The sequence below is a fragment of the Trachurus japonicus genome, chromosome 20 (assembly GCF_045865225.1).
Source record: "Trachurus japonicus isolate A0001 chromosome 20, Traja_1.0".
NCBI classification, from domain to species: domain Eukaryota; kingdom Metazoa; phylum Chordata; class Actinopteri; order Carangiformes; family Carangidae; genus Trachurus; species Trachurus japonicus.
Genome location: NC_140926.1, coordinates 6,785,808 through 6,806,612, shown reverse-complemented (window position 1 = coordinate 6,806,612; position 20,805 = coordinate 6,785,808). Strand labels below are relative to the sequence as shown.

The 20,805-nt window shown below is 41.4% G+C and overlaps 2 protein-coding genes across 5 annotated transcripts in view; both read right to left on the bottom strand.

The window, feature by feature from the left end:
* The window catches only part of ccny (cyclin Y), a 33,135-nt gene extending 22,239 nt beyond the window's left edge, over positions 1-10,896 (bottom strand). For both annotated transcript variants that reach the window (XM_085762690.1, XM_085762691.1), the window contains exon 1: positions 10,152-10,896. In XM_085762690.1, coding sequence (XP_085618816.1) covers positions 10,152-10,305 — 154 coding nt within the window. In that variant the 5' untranslated portion in view covers positions 10,306-10,896. The remainder of the gene's footprint in view (positions 1-10,151) is intronic.
* A 2,290-nt stretch (positions 10,897-13,186) lies between these two features.
* LOC146966307 (uncharacterized) lies at positions 13,187-20,359 on the bottom strand. Of its 3 annotated transcripts, XM_085762689.1 has the most exons (8): positions 20,195-20,359; positions 19,761-19,880; positions 19,357-19,518; positions 19,074-19,268; positions 17,937-18,026; positions 15,986-16,139; positions 13,844-13,999; positions 13,187-13,737 (listed from the first exon to the last, which is right to left on the bottom strand). In XM_085762689.1, the coding sequence occupies exons 2-7, from the start codon at positions 19,843-19,845 to the stop codon at positions 13,867-13,869; spliced, it is 819 nt and encodes a 272-aa protein (XP_085618815.1). In that variant the 5' UTR covers positions 19,846-19,880; positions 20,195-20,359; the 3' UTR covers positions 13,187-13,737; positions 13,844-13,866. The 3 variants fall into 3 exon arrangements, with proteins under 3 accessions (XP_085618815.1, XP_085618814.1, XP_085618813.1); XM_085762688.1 differs by having other exon boundaries at positions 13,187-13,999; XM_085762687.1 differs by lacking the exons at positions 13,187-13,737; positions 13,844-13,999 and adding an exon at positions 14,093-14,463.
* Positions 20,360-20,805: the final 446 nt, after the last annotated feature.

Sequence of the window (20,805 nt, the reverse complement as noted above, 5' to 3'; positions counted from 1 at the left end):
TCTGTCACTCTCCGTGTTTACATTTCCACATAGCACATACTGTATGCATGTACACGCATGCACAAATCAGCATAAACACCAACAGAGATGCCAGATATCAATGACGCACAAAGATGGTGACACACATGCACCCTCACATACTGGATTTTGGGGGGCAGCCTTATCACTGAACTATTGAAAACTGCCTGATTTCAATCGTCAGAATCACTGAAACTAAATTTTGTGATTTAAAATACAATGAAAAACAACATATTCTTCTATTTATAAGTTACAAGTGGCAGATGGTGCATTTCCTGCAGCATAATAATCACACAGACACAACACATTATGTCCAGTCAAGTTATCTGTTGTTGTCACTCAGGTGCTGCTGTGCCAGGACTGTGCGTCCAGGTCGACTTTAAAACAGCCAATCGGCGGCATCTAATTGGCGTCGCACCTGCTCACCAGACCACCAGCAACAACTCCAGTGGTCCCATCTGATGGCTGCATGCTCAGTTAGCTGGCTAAATTAGCCTTGACTCCACTAGAGCCACCATAAACAACACAACACAACACTCACTAACGTTCTCCTGCTTCTCCAGCACGATGTATGATCGCAATTACCGGTACAAGAAAGTCTCATCAGAGCCCTCATGTGAGCTCAAAGCGATGCTGTTGTTCATATGTCAAATACAAAATATGAAAACTGCTTCCAGTATAGACGTCAGACTTATGAAAGCGCCTGCTGTTGGGTAATTACGCCTGTTTCTTAATTACTAGACAGTCTAGTTAACACATTTCCAGTAACTATTTCCACATTTTTCTTACTTGGTTTAAAATAATTGGGTTTAATATAATGAGATTATATGAAACTAGGCTTCCCAGTGTGGCCCTGCTGAGGGTCTCCACTCTTAATACATCACCCTGCGGGTTACAGTTTCTCGGTTAAACAGGGAAGAAAAGCTGCACGCTGCAGTTTATGCAGCTGTAGGGCTCATGTCATGAGAATGGATGTGTTAAATCTCTGCATTTCCATCTTATCTCTCCCTCTGTTGCCTTTTGTCGGCGTGGCGCTCTAATTCTGGAAAAACAACAGCAGGCAGTTTTGTTTTTCCCCCGAGTGAGGTCCAACTTTGATTCGATCACCTCACATTGAATATCGTGAGAGACACTCACACAGTACTTTGAAATACAGCTAATTATGCCACTGTGATCCAGACAGTCTGTTTGATTTAAGGAGATAAGTCATTGATCTCGTTGCCGTTCAACCAGAAAATAATGAATCTCTAAAGACGTGAGCTCATCTGAGTCTGAGTCTTCAGAGAGGTTTAAGGATTTTTTATGATCCGTTACGGGCTAATAAAAGTCTGCTACTTAACAAAACCCACTGGGTCTTTTAGAAACAGATCATTATCAACTTAAAAAACAACGCTTTTCTTATTTCTAAACAGTTGAGGAAGTCATAGGATTGATTTAAGGAAGAAAAAAAAAAGAGGCTTGTGTTTTCCTACCAATTCTTCCACTTCAAGAGCACGTTAGAGGATAAGTGCCTTGCTCAGGGGCATTTCAACATGAGGTAATGAGGCAGGTAAAAACACTGCTTGGCTCTTCTTGGCTCAAACAGGCGACTTTTTCTCAGGAAAACATTTGGGTGCAGTTAAATTATATGGAAAGGAAAGGGATAGCTTAATTAGCACATTAGTTTAAGACTTTTCAATGATAATCCCTTATAACAAACCATCTGAGGATTGTCTCAGAGTCAAGCCCTGAGCTCATCCTCGTCTCTCTCACCTGGCCAGAATAGGATGTGAGGAAACAAAATGCAAATCTCTACTTTAAATCCTATTGTGGAGAGCAGCTCAGTCAGTAAGGTCAAACATGGTCAAACAGATTGTCCCTGTAAACCTCATGTGTCCATATAGGAGATGTGTCCTGGACGTCTCTGTCCTCTCTGCTCAAATCAAGACCGTAATACTGTCACAGCTTGCCGCACAAATTTGCCAGTAATGCAAGTGGCACGCTGACAGCTGTGCCCAAATGATCTCTCTCTCTGGCGTCGTCCCGTTCCCCGTGCAGCGTGCACGCGGGTTGGAAGCACCACTTCAGCGAGCAGCTAGACAGACTGCATTATGTAAGCTGATTTCTGATTATACCATTCAAGAGCGCTGATGGGAATCTACTTAGACTCTCCACCATGGGCATTCATTGATTTTTTTTTTCTTTTTTCCCTAGGATTCGGGGTGTTCGCTCCTAACGAAGTGAAGACTTTAAATCACAAAGACCGGTGGCATTCCCACGCTTCACGACACAGCCGTCTACCAAAAAGCAATGGGTTCAGCGCTTTGACAGCCCCAAAACTAAAACAAGCAAACATGAAGGTTAAGCGGAGTCACTGCGCAGATCCTTGAGGGTTTTTTTTCCCCATTTAATCAGTGTCAGCTCGCTCCGACCAAATAATTCAGTGCAACCATGAGGGGAAAATCTCAACAAACTCTTAACAGCTCGATTTATCAGCACTGACTGATGGCATGCCCTTAGCAGAAGCATCCCGTCTGTCATAACGCACTGCCCATCTCCACAGTGTCTTACTTACTTTGGCAGATATTGCAAGATAAGTCCAGATTTATGTTGATTTTTGTTATTTATCATGATAAAAAATGGGTCTTCTACCAAATAAATATGTTCCCTCACATCTGAGGAATGTGATTTATGGGCCGGGGGGGTTCTGCAGCATCTCCATATCTATGGTATGAACAATTTTTTACCTTTATCAAAATAATAAATTCCTACAGCTTGGTCTATCACAAATTTTGATTATAATTCATTTAATTGTGCATTTGTGCAATTCCACAGGGGTTTAACAGATTATTATTTTTCTACTTTGAATGCAAAGCAATTCCAAGTGCAAAAACAAAAAGAGTTGTGTTTCAGGGTTTTTTTTCACACAACTGGAGCCTTATTCAGACTTCATTCAACTTTTGAACTCAACTGATCAACCACAATGAGGACTTCACCTCTCACGCCCCACTCGTCCTCACTACACTCCCACTACACACGAGATCCCACCACAGACCGAGCATGAGGTGTTTGGCTTGTGTTACAACAGAGTAATGAATTTGTGACATATCTGTGCACACAGAGACGCGCTCTCTTATTTTAATGACTTGTATCGATCCGAGCGCTTCCTCTCATCTCTTAATCAGAAGTGGCAGAAGAGCATTACAACGGGACTTCCTCAGGAGGCCCCTGTGAGTGAACAACACACTAAACAGGTAATTTGCGAGGAGCAGATTCATCTTCCCGAGCGTGGGCCAAGCCGAGCCAAACGAGACACGGGAATGAGATTGTCACAGCCAATTGCATTTTCATTCACCACTCTGAGAATCAGTTCATTTGTTTTTTTTGTTGTTGCTGTTTAATGGAAACTGTTCCCTCTGAGATGATTTGCTATTCCTAGTGGGGAAATTGCCGGCTTTTGTGAACATAAATGAGAAGTGGTCGAGGAGATGAATAGTTTTTATGAGGCAGCGAATGTGAGAAAGACACGATACAGAATCATGCCACCAATCACAGACACTTGGTGCCATCTGCTACTTGATGCAGCTCATGTGCTTAAGAGGTTGGCAGCTACGAGCAAGCCTCCACTTTGTCTTCTGTTTTAAACACTGACTGTTGCTGTCAGTGCAGGCGGTGCTAAACACAACACCCATATACACACACAAACACACAAACATAGGAAAGAGCTGTAGAAAGAAATGCCTTAACCACAGCAAGGAAAGCTGAGTAAAGGACTGTGGTTGCACGGGTCATATGCCAGATGTCAACATGTGTCTGAACTTTCTGAATGTTGCTCAAGATCTGGCTGTTCAGCATGCACGGTGCAGGGCCTTCTGTTTGTCTTCAACCCACATTCCTTGTATAAACATACACAGAGGAGATAAACCCCATTGTATAAAGGTGTAACTGCACTCTAAGTGTAACTCTGCAAACTGCATTTAGAGGGGATTCAATAGCAGCAGGAATAGTGTGTGGCATTTGTGTTGTCAGCAGACCAGAGACACATCTAAGACTCAGCAAAACATTGATCTGGTGTAGAGACAAATCAATATTGATGGGAGGCTATTGGCAGAAATTTACTGTAAAAAGCAGCCAAACCTCAGTTTTACTGCCAGTATTTGAAACGTTGTGCAATTTTTCACAAGTACGCTTCATAAAACTGACAGATTGGCTCTAAGATTAGTTGTAACTCAATAAGAAGTACCACAGATATTAATCTTATAAAAGTCAGCGCTAACATATCACTATGTCTTCAAATCCAGAGGTCCAAATGAAAACCTTCCCTACATCCATGTTAGTGATCTGTGCATTCCAGCAGTGCAAATGTCTTACATCTCTCAGAGGGGTATGCATGAGCTTATGTTTCTGGTATGGGTGGAGTGGGTGATAGTGAGACAGACGGCGCAGTGGAAATATGTTGAAAACAGCAAGTGAGGCAAGTTTAAAGTAAGAAAGTAAGAATTGAACTTCATCAGACGCTCTATTTAAAACACAAACTGTCTCACCGCATCTTTTTCTGACTGCTTTTTTCCCTCAGTGGAGGAGTGGATACACAAATAATGACCTGATTTTAACTCTGAATAGTCATTTGCCGCCTCAAATTTTTCACATGGGAGATGTGCAAACATGCTGCAAGAGCATCTACCGTCATCTGGTCTGCACATGGCAACATGTTTCGCTTAGAGAAAATAATTCCTCGCAAGAATATTGCATATATTGCATAATAAATTGCAAAATAAATATTTATTTTTTGGCTTTTCAAATTGAAAATTCACATGGTTATTCATGTTCTTCCACGATCAAATATTTTTACATGCAGTACATATTCATAATGTATTTGCTCAAAATGTGTTGCACATGCAGTTTTTAATGATAGTTCTTTGTAATGATACCCAGATGTGTGTTTAAATGTGTTCACCTTTTACCCCTGGACACAAAGACACAGTAAATGAGCAGGTTTCACCTCATCACCAGTCAAAACATCATAGTATCATACACCATACATGTAGGTCAACACGTCTGGAATTCATAGTTAGGAGACTCCCCAGGCTCATCAACCAGGCATGAATAATCCATGTCGAGATTTCAATTAGCCTGTGAGCAAGACTCATCAATATGTGTGAATGTGTGAGAATATGTGTGCGTGTATGTGTATGTGTGTGTGTCTGAGCACACATATACTCCAGAAATAACCAACTTCAACACTGATGAGACAGAGACAAACGCCGGGCCTGGAGCCACTGTTCATTTACAGATGTCGGTGTTAAGTAAAACCCAAACAGGGTGAGAGATCCATCTGCTCTGTCTTCCATATCTCTCTCTATCTGCGAGACATCACCTCCACTTAGAGCCGCTGTGCAGAAATATAACATCACAATGCTCTCTGATCAAATTAGGCTAAAAATAACTCCGCTGTTCAGAGGGCCCCTCTTTCCTTCAGAGCGCTGCAGTGGCGCTGAACTGAACCTGGTCTTGTATGTTCAGAATCAGATGCATGTAGATGACAATATACTGTATAATCCCTGATCATCTTTTCCATATTCCTCTATCATTATTCTAAATTTACTCTTCTGGAAAAAAAAAAAGAATCTGATTTTCAGTTAACCTATTTTCCTCAAACGGAGCTAAGAAAAGAGCTGCGACTGATGCAGCTTCCCTTGTGTTAAAAATAAGATTTAAAAAAGCAAAAATATAGCAAATTGCTGAGGTGAAAATGTCATCATGATCAAAAAAAATGCAGAAATTATATATTTAATTTCTCCCTATTTACATTCAAGATCTTGCCACTTCTTATTGATGAAGTTGTTATTAGTTAGAATGAAGGTGTGAAGAGATATTTCTTTTAAATCCACATCACTGCTGCTGCCGTCTGCAACATCCAATATCCAAAAAAGAAAAGAAAAGAAAAGAGAGCCACCATTTATAGACTTTACTTTCCTTATGTAACTGCCTATGCATTTTTTATATTAAACACATTTAGTCTGGAAAGCATCTTGACTGTGTGGGAGCAGCTCAGCGACCACACAAACCACCGGTCACAACAACAACGCTGGCTGGAAAGTGGGAGTATTTCATGAATGATTTCCTCCCCTTGGGAATCAATTACTTAACCTTTGTGTGTGATAGCAACCATAAAGTTTAACTACCCTTCAGGCCCGTGTAGTATCTGCGGTGGTCGACATGTCTTTATCACAGGCAACGACAAGTCAAGTGCTAAATAGATCTATTCCCTGGTATTGGCATTTACCCGTACATGCTGTGAAGTAGAACCTAAATTATACAGCATGACAAATTGAACACAAATGTGCACAGAGATAAACGAGCTGTCAAAGAAAGCATGAATCTCTGCAGCCACCGCTGCTGTCTCTGACTGACATATGAATTACGATCCGAACTGTATAGAGAGCAGGCAATTGCTCTGGCAAATCAGATTTTACTGCTGATTTGTGTAAGCGGTTGTTTGAAAGACCCTTTTTTTTTGTACTTGAAAGAAGCCTGCTCAGTGAACATTGTGTTTTGTTTACGCACACGCCAAGAGTGTCCTCGTGTGTCATCACCACTGTCAGCAGTTCTCATGGCTGATTTTCTGTAATCACATGCTAAATGCATCTGCACAAAAACACAGAACAAGCGCAAGCATTCATGCAGTGAATGCAAAGACAACTACAATACTATAATATATAACGTTAACAGGTAAAACCAAATCAAACAGGATTATAGGTTGAAACCCAGAATATGATCAGACCACCTTGTATTTGCATTCTGTCTGGCGTCAGCAGGTTTCAGCCCTCTGTTTGCTTCTCTCCTCCTTCTCATTTACATCTTCTTCCAATTCTGTTGCCAGACAACAAAACAAAGTTTCAAATAAGTGGCACAATGAAGTCCTCTCCATGGGTATTTTTCAAAAAATGTGTGATTTGGCTGCTGAAACTCGCTGAAAACTGAACTTCTGCAACAACGTTTTGGCTCGTAGTGTCGTTGCTGTTGCTGTTGCTGTGATATCACCTCCAAGCTGCTGCACTGCTCTGCTGGAACTCTTATTCTGGCTGAGACAATCACCAAACACAATAGTTAAAGTCAAAAGGCTGTGCTGGGACTGCAGCTATGTTCCCCTACTTTGCTCAAGAGAGAAAGTCAGAAGCTCATTATGTCAGAGAGTGTCTGCAGAGGGAAAGCCTGACCTCACTAGATCTGTCATGAGGTGCTTTTTGTGAGAAATGAAAAATGACAGTAATTGTAGGGCTAATAATGAAACAGCAACAAACTGTGGGGAAAGTCCAACTTCTGCAGCCCAGCCAGTTATTCAGAACTGCATCACCACCATGCAGCCCACCTGTTTGATAACCTGCCTGAACAGGTAGGATAAACATTCCCACATTGCATCACAAAGATATCAAATCTCCTCGAATCACATGATCTCCTTGCACATTTTCAATATTTGCTCTTCACGGTGTACTTAAGATTATACTGGCTCTCTGCTACAGCCAGGCTTGAGCTTCATGACCGACGGTATATGTGACTTTCCCAATTATTCATTCCCTTGGATCGGGCTGAGTTACTCCACAGGATATATGTAAGGAGAGGAGGAATGCCATTAGAGGTCCAGTGACGGGGGTCAGAGGGTCGCTGGCTAAAGACCTGAGTAAACAGCTTAGGACAAACACTGAAAACCAGCTTGAGGCCTGAGGCTGGCTTTCCCTTTCCTTTCATGGTTACATTGATTGTAAAAGGACACAATCCTGAGCTTTGTGTGTGGTTTGTTGGTCATTTTGAACTCTTGTCCAGTCACACAAGACAAGACGAGGGTTATCCTTGTGACTCACCTCGTGTTTCTGGCAATAAATACCAATGCAGTGACTATTGGATTACAGACATGTTAGTCAATATATTAATAGAATTTTTCTACCATATAAAGACAAAGCTAAAGAAAATCACATTTGAGATTTGGAGCTAGAGAATATCTTCATATTTTCACTTGTAAAATGATCCATTGATTATCAGAGCAGTGTTTGATTAATTTTCTTTCATCAGTTAATGACTCGGATGTTGCAGTTATGCAGTATTTGAAAAAATGGGTCAAATGAGATTTTTCTCTGGCGTTAAATGGGTCAAAAACGATACATAAATATCAGATTGTAACTGTACAAGCTCACCACCCTCACAAGCAGAACCACTGCTTCTCCTCACAGGTTAGAGCGGGACAGGCGCCCAGCCGGGACATCGCCCTCTGAAAATGTTCCAAGCATGTCCAACAAAGAGGACATGGGGCTGGGAAGACCCTGAGCTGAGCATGCTGGGAAGGATCATATACCTATCCCAGCTGGCCCCAGGAATGCCTTGGGATCCCCCCAGGAGGAGCAGGAGGAAGTGCAGCGAACGACTATAGAGAGTAAGGAATGGATGTCTGGGATACTTTGCTTAATGTTGCGATGACCCTGACCCAGATCAGAATAAGTGTCAGCAAAAAAAAAAAATTATAGCGTAAAAATCCATGCGGTCATTATAGAAAAACCACACTGATCAAGCCACACTGGACCAATCCCATGCCTGTGCCATCAATTACAAAGTTGCTGAATGAGGCACAGTCCCAGACCCTGAGGCTTTCCTGATTACTCACTCCAGGGAGTCCGGTCCTCGCAGGGAGGAGCAGAGCGAGGCTGACTGGCTTTTTTTTTCTTTTCTGGCACATCATTTAGACCGAGCAGAACAGCTCTGGGAAGAAACCTGCCATGCTACGAGAAAGTGAGACAGACATAAAGTCCAAGTGACATTTTGACCTGCTTTTTGGCTGACATCACAACAGCAACCCCAGAGAGAGGAGCCGTTTGCGCTGTTTGGATCCAGCCGTGATCTTGACTCATTTTGAGCGCCGAGACAACGTGATGCCCGTTTTGGTCGATGAGCCGTGACCCTGATTTGAGTCTGCTCCAACAGCTAGCATCAGGACAACTTCCTGTTACGGTTTCATGTTTTCTAATAACTGCACATTTCCTCAAGCATTGCTGGTGATTTCCTGACGGTGGTGGCTGCCAGCCTGGCGCGCTGGGATGATTTCCTCTCTGGCATCCCTCTACTTCCCATTTCCTTACTAATCACCTGGGTTGCTAAAAAGTTATTTTTAATCAGTGACACAATATTAGACACGCCTCATTTGGTTCTGAAATCAACACAATTACGCCTCAAGGAGTCCCATCTGAAAACTTGCCTAATAAAACTAAATCTGTTTAGGTTAAAACCCTCTTCGTCTGAAACCAACTGTGTTTTTGTATCTATAATAATTTAAAAAACCTTGGATCTTAAATGTCCAGTGGAGAACGTGACAGTCCTGGTGTTAATGAGGGTTAAAATGTGTTGTTGGTCATTTCCTGCACACTTCCCCAAAGGAAGTGAAGGGACACCCTGCCATAAACACTATCCATCATCACTATCGCATCACCCTCCCACTGGAGCACAAATTCACACTCACCCTTCCCTATACACTGTCTGGAGGACCCAACCCTATATACAATTACGGACCCTCTCGCACATGAACACATTTGTGAAAATGACGCAAAGTTCCTCCCCCCTTCAGCAAAACCTCCTTCTGGACTGTGAAGATGATGACAACATCCTCGCCTAAGAAGAAGACAGATTCCCATCTTTTAAAACAAACAGAGGCAAAGCAGCAAACCACCACCACCACGAAGGTAATAGTGAAACATGAAGTTACTATTATGCCCTATTTCTCAAAGCAAACCTGCAGCAAATGAAAACCACTGCCTGGTAGCTGTGGCTTTCTAACAAGCTGGAAGTTCAATGAGAAGGAAACCAACAGCACTGTAGTTATTGGTGTAATGGATGAGTGAGTGGGTGGGTGGGTCCTTGGCACACAGATGCTGCACGTTCTCATTATCTGATAATCCTGCAACCTAAATCTGCAAAGGCACGAATATTTACAGAATAAAATAAAATAAATGCCAATATTCATTTTTACCACATGCACAATGAGGAAATAAAGGATAACAATAATGACAGCAATAATAACAATAAGAGGAAATAAGGATGGTGATTTTCAGCCATGTTTGTGAGTTGCTATTTAAATCACACCAGTGAAAAAGAGGGGAAGTGCATCTCACCATCTATGTTTTCTCTGTCGCTGATGTGCTGGAGGTTGCAGCCCGTGTCCTCCCGACTCAGCTCCGGCTCTGGCCGGTAGGTCTCCAGCCTGGAGTGGTTGTTCCTCCGGTGTTTGGGGCTCGACGACACGCAGCAGGAGGTTGTATTCCCCATGGCGTGAGGCGAGCGGGATTTGACGACTATAGTCCTGTCCCCTAAATAAAGTGTAGCCTGTCTTCAGCCCCTGTGGCCGTGCTGTGCTGTTAGCGCTACTTAACGAGAGAGAGACAGAGAGAGAAGAGAGAAAAAACGGGGCGGTAACGCGGATAGACAGACCTGGTGCAAACTACAAACTGGCCCCGCGGTCCGTTAACGCTACACGCCCTTCTCTCTGGTTTTAAAATGTGCTTTGCTGGACAAATGGAGTCATTTAAAAAGCCTATTAAACGCCACGGTGGGCTGATACATCAAGAGGAGCCCTTCCAAACCTCCAGGCGAGGGCAGATAGAGATAGTGCCTCAATATTACAGGCTTCGGTTTCACTGTCGACTCCCCTTTGCCTCGTAATTCCCGTACGCGAGCCCGGTTTTCCTCACGCACACATGTTGACATACCGTTACTTTATGGCGACATGAAGGAAGGAAGAAGAGGACATTGTGGTCGTTTAGTTTTTGTCTGGAGCAGAGGCTGTTTTTCTTTTGCTCTCAGCGCTACATGGTTGCCGATACAGTGGAGACTACTGGTGCTGCTGCTGCCGCTGCTGCTACATCCGCTGCCGCGCTGCGTTCAGGGGCGTCACGTAAATTCGGCGAACGAAGAATTTTAAAAATGGACTCGTCCGACCTAGACTGTCATTTTCACCCACAAAATAGGCTACAGGAAGTTTATTAGAATTTTATTATATTTTGAGAGATTAAAAGTAAATTTGGCGACATTTTTTTTTTTTTAATCTTATACCTTTATAGCATCCTTTTTGCATTCTCAATATTTTTCTTCCGTAAAACAGAAAAAACATACAGTGGCATAATCACATTTTCACCATATGTTATTGACTCTGGTTTACCAAAGCCTGTTTTTGTTTGTTTTTTAATTTCCATTCATGCCACCATTTAGTCTATCGAGAGAAACGGTCGTAGCCTACATCCATGCAGGTACAAATTACAACATGTCCGGCGGCACGTAAACATATCTTTAAAAAAAACAAAAACCCACAGCACTATGGCTGTAATGGAAAAAGGTTCCGGTTCAAGTGGGTGGTTACAAGTGTGTAATAAATGGACAATTATATATAAGTCTCTGGGGGATGTAATAAATGAAATACAGAATGCCAATAGAATTGAACAGAAACCAATCTCCCAAGTATTTAAGTGGGTTCCTGTGGTCCATTGTTTTTGATTAATTAATTATTTTTAATATTTTTCCACAATTACTATAATAATAATAATAATAATAATAATGGACTAAGAACATAATTCAAATTGTTCTTGTGTAAACTGCTGGGTTAGTAGTGTAACAGCCAAAGGAGTGTCACTGTTTATGTCCTGTTGTGAACCCAAACACTGACATCTATCATTTCCTTCTTGCCCATATTTGTGTGTGTGTGTGCCAGTTAATTATTTGATCTTGTCTGATCTGATGACTGTGAAAATCCATTAGGGCTTTGTCTTGCCCAGTGTCAGAGTAAAATGGCTGCTGAGTCTAAATCTCTCTGCAGCTTTACGTCGGATTAGTAGAGGTTAACGTAAACAAAGTGCAATTTGAGGAATATCCTAATCCATTCACATGTTTCTTTGACATGTAGGGGGAAATGAAATGTACATGTGTGTGTGTGGGTGTTGCTGGCTCAGATTGACACTGATGATGCTGCAGAGTGAAGGACGTATGAGACTTGATGGGCTTGTTGCTTTATTGCACAGGTTGAAATAATGTTGCACTGAGAGAGGAGGCATGGTGCAGTAGTGCAGCCTGCTGGTACTGAAGCTGCATTGCATTTCTCCAAGGCCGCTCTATCACATGAGGGTTATTATGTGTCATATCTGATCTGTCTCCTTGTGTTTCATCTTAAAAAATCTTACACATAAGACATTTTTCATACCCATGATGAGCTAACCAGGAGCACAAACTAATGTGTGTGCTGTGGATGTATTTGGAGGCATTTTACATGTTACAGGCAAATCAATGTGTGTAGTGATCATCAGCGACTTCACCACAGAGACAATGCCACATTTCATCTCCTGTTGTCTCTGCTGTCTGTGCTTGGACAGTATTTCCTTTTCCCTGCTGCTGCATTCCTCTATCAGTGTGGAAGTTGTTGCCTGTGTTTTGTTATACACTGGACAGGAATAAGGTTTCACAATAGGCCCAGGTGCAAGGCAAATCTCAGTGGTATTGGATTCTTTCCTTCTTGTATGTGTGACTCAACAATAAACAGCACACTGGAGTGAGACCAGGAAACTCAAGGTTAGTGCAACCCAACACAAAGCAGTGAATATGTAGCTTAAGAAAATAACGAAAAACCTTTTTTTTTAGTTTGTTAAGATCTTTTTCAATGGCGAATGCAAATTTCAATTACGTCTTGATCGTGTTCTTTTGGTGTTAAATCCTACGTATTTTCTCTTTTGTTGCGTTTAAACATTCACATTTTGCAGTATGAACTGTGTAATAGCGGTGTGGCTCTTCCACAACATAACAACACAAAAGCAATGACAGGAGAAGTTTCTTTGCTTTGTCGCTGACAGTCCTTTCAATGAAGATGAGTTATCGCTGAAAGGACAGCACATCATGTTCGGAGCAGAAACCGAAGGTCGAGACTCCGCATTGCAATAAAAGCCTTTTAACATTTCACAGTGGAGCTCTTGTGGGGGCTGGGGGGTGATTGCCTGGTTAATTCAAGGTGTAAATGCTTTGGTATTTTCCGTCTGTTTCTCTCTCTCAAGCTCATGTTACTAACAAATGATCTCACTTGTTTCAACTGTACAAACACAAATCATGTCGGGTCCCTTGGTTAACACCAAACAGATAGATATGTGCAGTGTGTATGAAAACAACACAGAGAGAAAGAGATAAGCAACACATTTATTGAGGCAAATACATTTTAAAAACATCTGTCTAAGACTTTTAAATGTGGTACAGAAGAGAAATAAAAACACCAACAGCTGGACTTCAGCATCAACTTTCATTCAAACACACACAAGAGGCACATAAATGCACTTTTAAATTAAGCCAGATATACTGAAACAAAGCAAAGCCTATCAAAACAGTAAGTTAATACCATTTCCACAAATGCATGTATGGTGTAGTGTTGTCAACTTAATGTACAGCTATTCATATTAAGACACTTTTTTTCTTTTTCTTTTTTGGTACAAACTATCCACTTGTATTCAAAACTGTAAAAATGCAGAGTAAACCTTCACAAATAAATATTGATGCCACAGGTCAGAAGCAGAAAAGTCCTTGTATAGAGATCCTGGTGGGTCTCTATGTTAAATACGAAGAGGGATGGAGGGGGTCGGAGTGTGATAAATGCAGTGGGTGTTACTTCCTGTCGGTGTGCTTGCATCAGGTGAGCGGATTCCCTTTGAACATTTCATTTATGACAGAGTTTCCCTTAAAAGACATCCAACACAAAGGCCGTCAGCTCACACAGTGTATGAATAGAGCCAAATAATACAAATCAGTTGTTGTAATCAATATGGAATGTAAAATACAGTACAAGTTGTAGCAGTAGATTGGTGCTTAGACGTTGGGGTCCTTCAGGGTCCGCAGCTGGGCCTTCAGCGCCTGGTTCTCCATCTCCAGCGCGGTGTTGCGGCTCTTCAGCTGGTCCAGGTACAGCCTCTTCTTCTTCCTGCTCTGCTTGGCGGCCAGCCTGCGCAGAGGGACACAAGCTCCTCGTCACGCTCCCTGACAATAACCCTGACCTGAGAGACGAGGTTCCTGTTTTTTTTGTTTTTTTTCTCCCCCCGGTTGTGGTGCGTGGCTAAAAAGTCAGAGCCAGAAACATTGACATCACCGTGTAAACACATTTAAAAGCTGGGACAAGGAGTGTTTTGTGCGAGCGTGTGTTCATGTGAGTGTTTGTGCGCGTGTCTGTGTAAGCAAGAAAAAAAAAGTCTTCAAGACACCCCACAGAAGCAGACAACAGTTCCACTCAATTGTGGGCCCCCTCCCACCGCCGCTGAGAGGAATCACTCGACTTTGTGTCGGTAGATGTCCTTTAAGGTTCTGAGCTCCTCAATCAGAGTCTTGTTTTGATTTTCGAGCACGGCCACGCGATTTTCAAGGCATTTGACATATTCCTTCTTCTTTCGTCGACACTCCCGGGCGGCTTCCCTGTAGGCAACAACAGCCAACCATGAAAAAGAAGCCTTCACATCTTGGCTTTTCTCCCAGATACAACAGAGCACTCATTCTATCCATGAAATCGGTTTACATCAAGCGGCAGAGAGAGAGAGAAAGAAAGAGAGAAAGAGAAAGGGAGCAAGGTCCCATTACAAAACATGCAGAGGGTTTTTTTCTCGTGTGGGCACAGAATGTTTAGATGTGGATGATTGCGAACATGTTCGTCATGCTTCTGGGACGGGACTTCACGTAACAGAGTCAAACAAACAAGTAGGAAGTCATGAACCGAAGAAATAAAAATAAAAAAAATAAACAGGCGTAATGATTCAGTGGTGACTGATTATAGTAAAATCATCATGTGGGAGGGACAGGGGCCATGCAAGCAAGAAAAACAAGGAGCCAGCGTCAGCAGCAACACGGCCTCGTTCACAACAAACACAAACTGAGCTCAGAGTCTCCTACAGAGAGAGAGCAGGAAGCAGCGAGGAATCAATCCACATACAACCGACCTACTTTCAATGTCCTAATAGTTGATCATATCAGCAAGCAAGCCCCCCCCTCTCCCCCCTGCCACCCGTCCCTTCCCCTCCACTCACACCGGTACGTCACAGAGCAGATAATGGGCAGACGACCTGAGAATTAGCGGCTTAAGTTTCTGGATGGCGGAGACGAGTCATGCAGGAGAGTGATGACAGGCTTTTTTTAGGATATGCACTTATTGTCCTCACTGTGGTGTTTGGTATCGGCAAGTGTTAGTGTAATACACAGCAGCCAGGTACCGCCAAAAGAGTGTTGAAAGAAAGTCTACAGTTCTTTTCTGGGCAAATTGAATCATAGGCAACTGGACTTGTATTTGTCTGGGAAAGCGTTTCGCCACTGTCTTTGTCCCACTAGTGCAGACTAGTGTGACTTGTTGCGTACGAACTGATGAAGCCTTTTAGATAAGAGGTGAAACGTCTTCCCAGACAAATACAAGTCCAGTTGCCTACGATTCAATTTGCCCAGAAAAGAACGATGACCTGGATAAATGAGAAGGACCAATACTGATATTAACATTTGAGAGCTCCAGGAAAGCACTGGCTAGTACTCTTTTTTATATATACTGTATATAGAAACATAGAGTAAGAGCAAGAGATCCCTTCAGCACACTCTGTTGGAAAAGCCATACAACAGAGACATTGTTCTTAAATAAACAAGCTATAATGTCTTCATTAGTGAGCTGGAGGTGCTGGCGCAGCCGGAGCTCCGGGTCTTTACGCTACATTGAGCTAATCAGATGCTGGCTGCTACTTTCTTATACTGTACACATGAGAGTGGGATCAATCATCTCATGCAGCTCGCAGCTAGAAAACAAATTAGCTCCTCTCTAGCTCTTCTCTTTGTGTGCTGCAATTTTCACTTCATGAGCTGATACCAGTATCTAATATAGTTAATATCGACTGATGATATCTGGAGCTGTGGTTGATTAATCGGTCTGATGTCCAGGCTCGTGAATGTGATGGGTCTTCTCTACCTGTTCTTCATCAAGCGGAGCTCTCTCTTTTGCACGGCGTCCGTCATGGGTTTGGTGGTGCTGTGCGTGCTGTGCGCGCTGGGCCCCGCCACCCCCTGGGGGAGGCTGGAGCTGGTTTTATGCACCTGGCAGGCGGTCAAGTCACCTGCAGGACCTGGGGAGACACAGAAGAAACCCATTAGAAATGTGTTACATTATTTACAACACCCGGCTGCACGAATCGAGTTGAGTAATTTGCAAGCGTTCGCTGCCCGGAAACATCTGTTATGGCCTCCCATTAAGTAATCGACTGCGCACACAGCAAGTCACAAAAGTCCTAACAAGCTGTAAAGTAAGTTATGTTACAGTTTTATGGGGGCAAATCAGTACGAAACTTAACTGCCAATGCTTTGCAAATGAATGGACTTGTATTGACTTGACTTTCTATTCAAATAGTTCTGAATGAGCAGGAAAAATATCAGATTGTGACTAATTAATGTTATTTTGGCAATTTAGGCTGATATTAGTATGACTTTTGTATATTGTGTAATTTTTGTACAATGTTATTTGATGTCATTTTAAGCAGAGATAGAAATAGAAACATATAATAATATCTAATTTTACTGATCATTGTAAATTATTCTTATAGCTAATGTTGGTCATCTGTTTGATGAGCTAGCGCTGTAATTTATAAAAACTAATCTCTATGCTGCCAGTCTGTAAGGGTCTGTAATTAGAAATGCACTGATTTCCACCTAGAAAACAGTTAACATGCAGAGGCTTGTGTCCATTGTTATCTTGGAAAAATCTGCAAAGTGTAATAAACAGATCTAAAAACAAAAAACAAAACATGTTAAATTCCAAAAGGTGGTGCACTGCTTAAAGATACAGATAAATCTTGCACATTAAATAATACTTTGAGGATGTTTTCCTTTTAAAGTCACTGCAGTTGCAGAAGATGTTACAGATTTCATAGCTTTTAATCCATCACATGCTCGCTGACGATTTGCTGTGAAATGAAGTAATGCATACTAAGGCTGTGTTAAACAGATAATGACATGGACAACAACAATAACCATAAATCAATTCGACATGTCATTCTCTCTTCTTTAATCCCCCCAGGGAACATGCAGTTCTCCTCCGCCTCCAAATTAACTCAACCACACATTGTTATTGTAAAAGTCCTTGGGACAAAAACAATCTTATCAAATGAGTGGCACTGGAAAATAAAGTGCAGAGTTAGAGATGGTTATCTACTTCTCCTTCTGTTCACTGTTTGCTCAGTACCGCGTTATAATACGTTGATAATTAATTCTGTGACATGGTGGAATTGCAAAAAAAAAAAAAAAATGAACTGCAGATTATCACAGCATGGCCAGCGACTGACGTCAATGTACATCGTATTCGCTGGTTCACATTTACATGTCACTGCTGGGGGCCTGTTCCAGGAAAAGCAGTGACGTCAGCTACTGCTGCTATGTGCTGTGAGTGGGCAGAGCACTGAAGCATTTCACAGAGGGGAGAGAGAGAGAGAGAGAGGCAGCAGGCAGGAGAGAGAGAGAGAGAAGGAGAGCAGACAAGTACAGCCAGTGAAAATGTTTGTTATTGAAGAAAGCTTGTTGCAGCTGACTGTGGAAAAATGAGGCTAATATTTCATCTTATCCTTCTTTATTGGAGCCAGATCGAGCTGTTATTCTGAGAGACTGTTGCATATTATATTTGTGGTGTGGGAAAAATTCCCTGAAACAGATGTATAAATATCTCAAGTCTGAAAAGCCAAGCTTGCAATAACTTTTTTTATTTTTATTTCAATACTCCTGAATTAGCTGGATTTCCCCCAAACTGATTGCTGACATGAATGATCACCAACTATATTTTTAGAGATTCATAATAAATATTTCAACTTAATAACAAAAAGCAGTAAAAAAAAAAAAATTAAAAAAAAAGAACAAGAAGATGATAGTAAACATACCTGTTTCTGTCTCATCCCCGGTTACAGCCATGTCAGTTGTACTCCCAGCGTCTCCAAGAGAAGGTGTCCTCTCCAGAGTCTTCTCTCTGACTGAAATGTTACCACAGTGAACAGCGAGGCTATGTGTGCAATTTACAATTAGAGGCATTGACATCAGCATGACATCACTGGCCTCCTGATGTCAACACTATGGTTTGCTCTCGACTCAGCACAGCGCTATGAGTCAGGGGCTCTGCTGTTTGTCTTTGGGAAGGAATGTTCTTCAGCTAGATTGAAGAGCACACCACTGAGGATAAAGCTTGTTGAAAACAGACAGGCAGCAGAACCTTGAACCATTTAGACTTCAAAAAAAAAAAAAAAAAACCCCACACACACAAAAACTGTTAAAACTGTCATCTAATTTAAGATAATAAAAAAAATTGCAATCATACAGTATTTTTTAATTGCTACAAATAAAATGATATATCTGAGAGAAAGTCAGTCTAAAAATAGTTGTTTAGTCCTAGTCTATATGTTTTTTTTTTTTTTACCACCACAGCAAAACATTATCTCTCAGCTGATTCACCTCACTCCAAAAGCTAAAGGAGCTGGCTCCCTCTGCAGGCAGGACAAGGGTAACAAAAAAAAGTACTCAAATTAAAAGTAAAAATCCTTCTTAGGCAATGTGAGTTAGGTAGTTAAAAATAAAATGTACTTTTTGCGCTCACAAGCTTTATCACACATGCAAACATGGGTTTTTGGGCAGGGACTCTGACACATTTTAAGTTAGTCCCCCATTTGTTATTTATCCCTAGAAGCTCTGAATCTGCACGTCCCCCCCACCATCATTATAAATAATCATCGTACACAGATCCGTATGTTTGTCTGATGTTATTTAAATTGCCAGATGGTCTTTAGTGAAACACAAGCAAGACACAGAATCTTCAGCAAAGCTGCAACCCAGAACATTTGACTGCAGAGTTGTTGATGTACAAGTTTTTCTTTTTTTCTAAATCGTAATTCTATGTTCATGTATGTTTATTTGTTAATACATGTTAATAATAATTAACATGTTATGGAAATTAAGGTAACCTGTCTTGTCTTTTTGCCATCTATACAACACATTGGTTGCAGTGGATGTGCAATTGTGTGTGTTACCTGTCATTGCTAGCGTGCTATTCGTCTGGGGGCCATCCAGATCCAGATTCTCCCTCTTGAACACACTGGTGTCCACACTGGTGTTCACAGGCACGCTTGGCAGAGGCTGTAGTGTTTGTGGACCGCTCATGTTAATAGACAGCATTTTTGCACACCCCTCATATGGAAACCCCTGACCCTCTTGATAATATCCAGCTGTGGGCAAAACAAGAAAATGATACGAAGTCAGGCTTATGTCATGGTAACAACTCTTTTCAACTAAGACTGGAAATTAAAGTGTTACCTGGAAACTGGGGCATGCAATAACGCTTCTTGTAACTCTCCAGCTCCCTGTAATACTTGATGGTGCTTAGTGGAGTCTCTGATGTTTGTGTGCCAGTCGTTGCCAGAGAAGTCATAGTCTCCTCAGACCGAAAATTGACGAACCCCCCTTGAAAAAACGAAGCTAGGAGGGTAAAAATGTGAGAAGGCCACATAAATGTTAATAGTTCAGGCATACTCGAGTCACAACTTTTGTTTTCTTATTTCAATAGATCATTACTAACTGCATTATGTACTGTAACGACATTACAGTGGATTTTTTGTGTCATTTTGGACTAATTTTCCTACACACAGACATACAGCAGAGAGTGAAATCAGTGTATATAGTGGTAGGAAAGGTAGCAAGTGTAGAAGAGATGTGCTTACTGGATTGGTTGGGGTTGGTATGTTGATGCATAGGTGCATAAGGCACAGATGGCTGCCATGACACTTGTGTATTCTCTTGGTTCATTCTGACAGGCACTGGTTATGGCAACCGGAGGACACCTGTGATTTCACCATAACATTATCAGAGTTAAATTTATTTGTACGGTACAGTATAAGAAAATCAATGATAAAAACATGCTTCAGGGTTGACACTATCTACCATACGACCTCTTGCCAGTTATTTAATTAATCGTAATGATAATATACAGTCTATGGATAATATTAAATGACATCTGTGGATGATTTCAGTCATGCTAATGAAACTAATGTTGTTGCTAAGGTGTGTTCACCTTGGACATAATTACGAGCTAGCTAGCTAACTTTGTATAACTTTTTAGCAAACAAATTAGTTGTACTCAGGTAATATACTGTACCTGCTGAGCTTGAGCGACGATCAGAAGAAAGATAAACAATCAAACCCCTCAATATCGATTGTTAATACATCTATAAACTGTCTTTTAAAATATATTTTGCATTATTTAAAAATTTTGGCTAACACCGATAAACGTTGAGCAGTCACTATCGTCGCTTCTGATTGGCTGATTTTTTTCTTTACATTCCAATTGGGATTCTAAAAGGGAATGTTCATCGCTCTGGGAATGTTTATATTCAACATCATCTTATCAACTTATGACATCAACTTTATTATGGTTTGAAAACATCGTAATTTGAAAACTACTAAAAAAAAAAAAAAAATTCCCACAAGTCTTTTTTTTTATTTGTCAATTTATGGAAGGACATGTCAGTGGCATTTTCATAGGAAACTGAAATTGTAATAGCTGCGTTGGTAATCATTAGCTGTACATCACAGATGTACATGAGATGTATAATTTCAGACTAAGTTTTTTTTTTTTTTTTTATCAAACCAGACAACAATTTGATTAATATCTTGTGAATGTCTGATGTTATATTTTTAATACTCAATCCCTAAGCGGTTTCCGTAGTTTTAGACGATACCATAAATATATGGGTATTCTTATGGCAC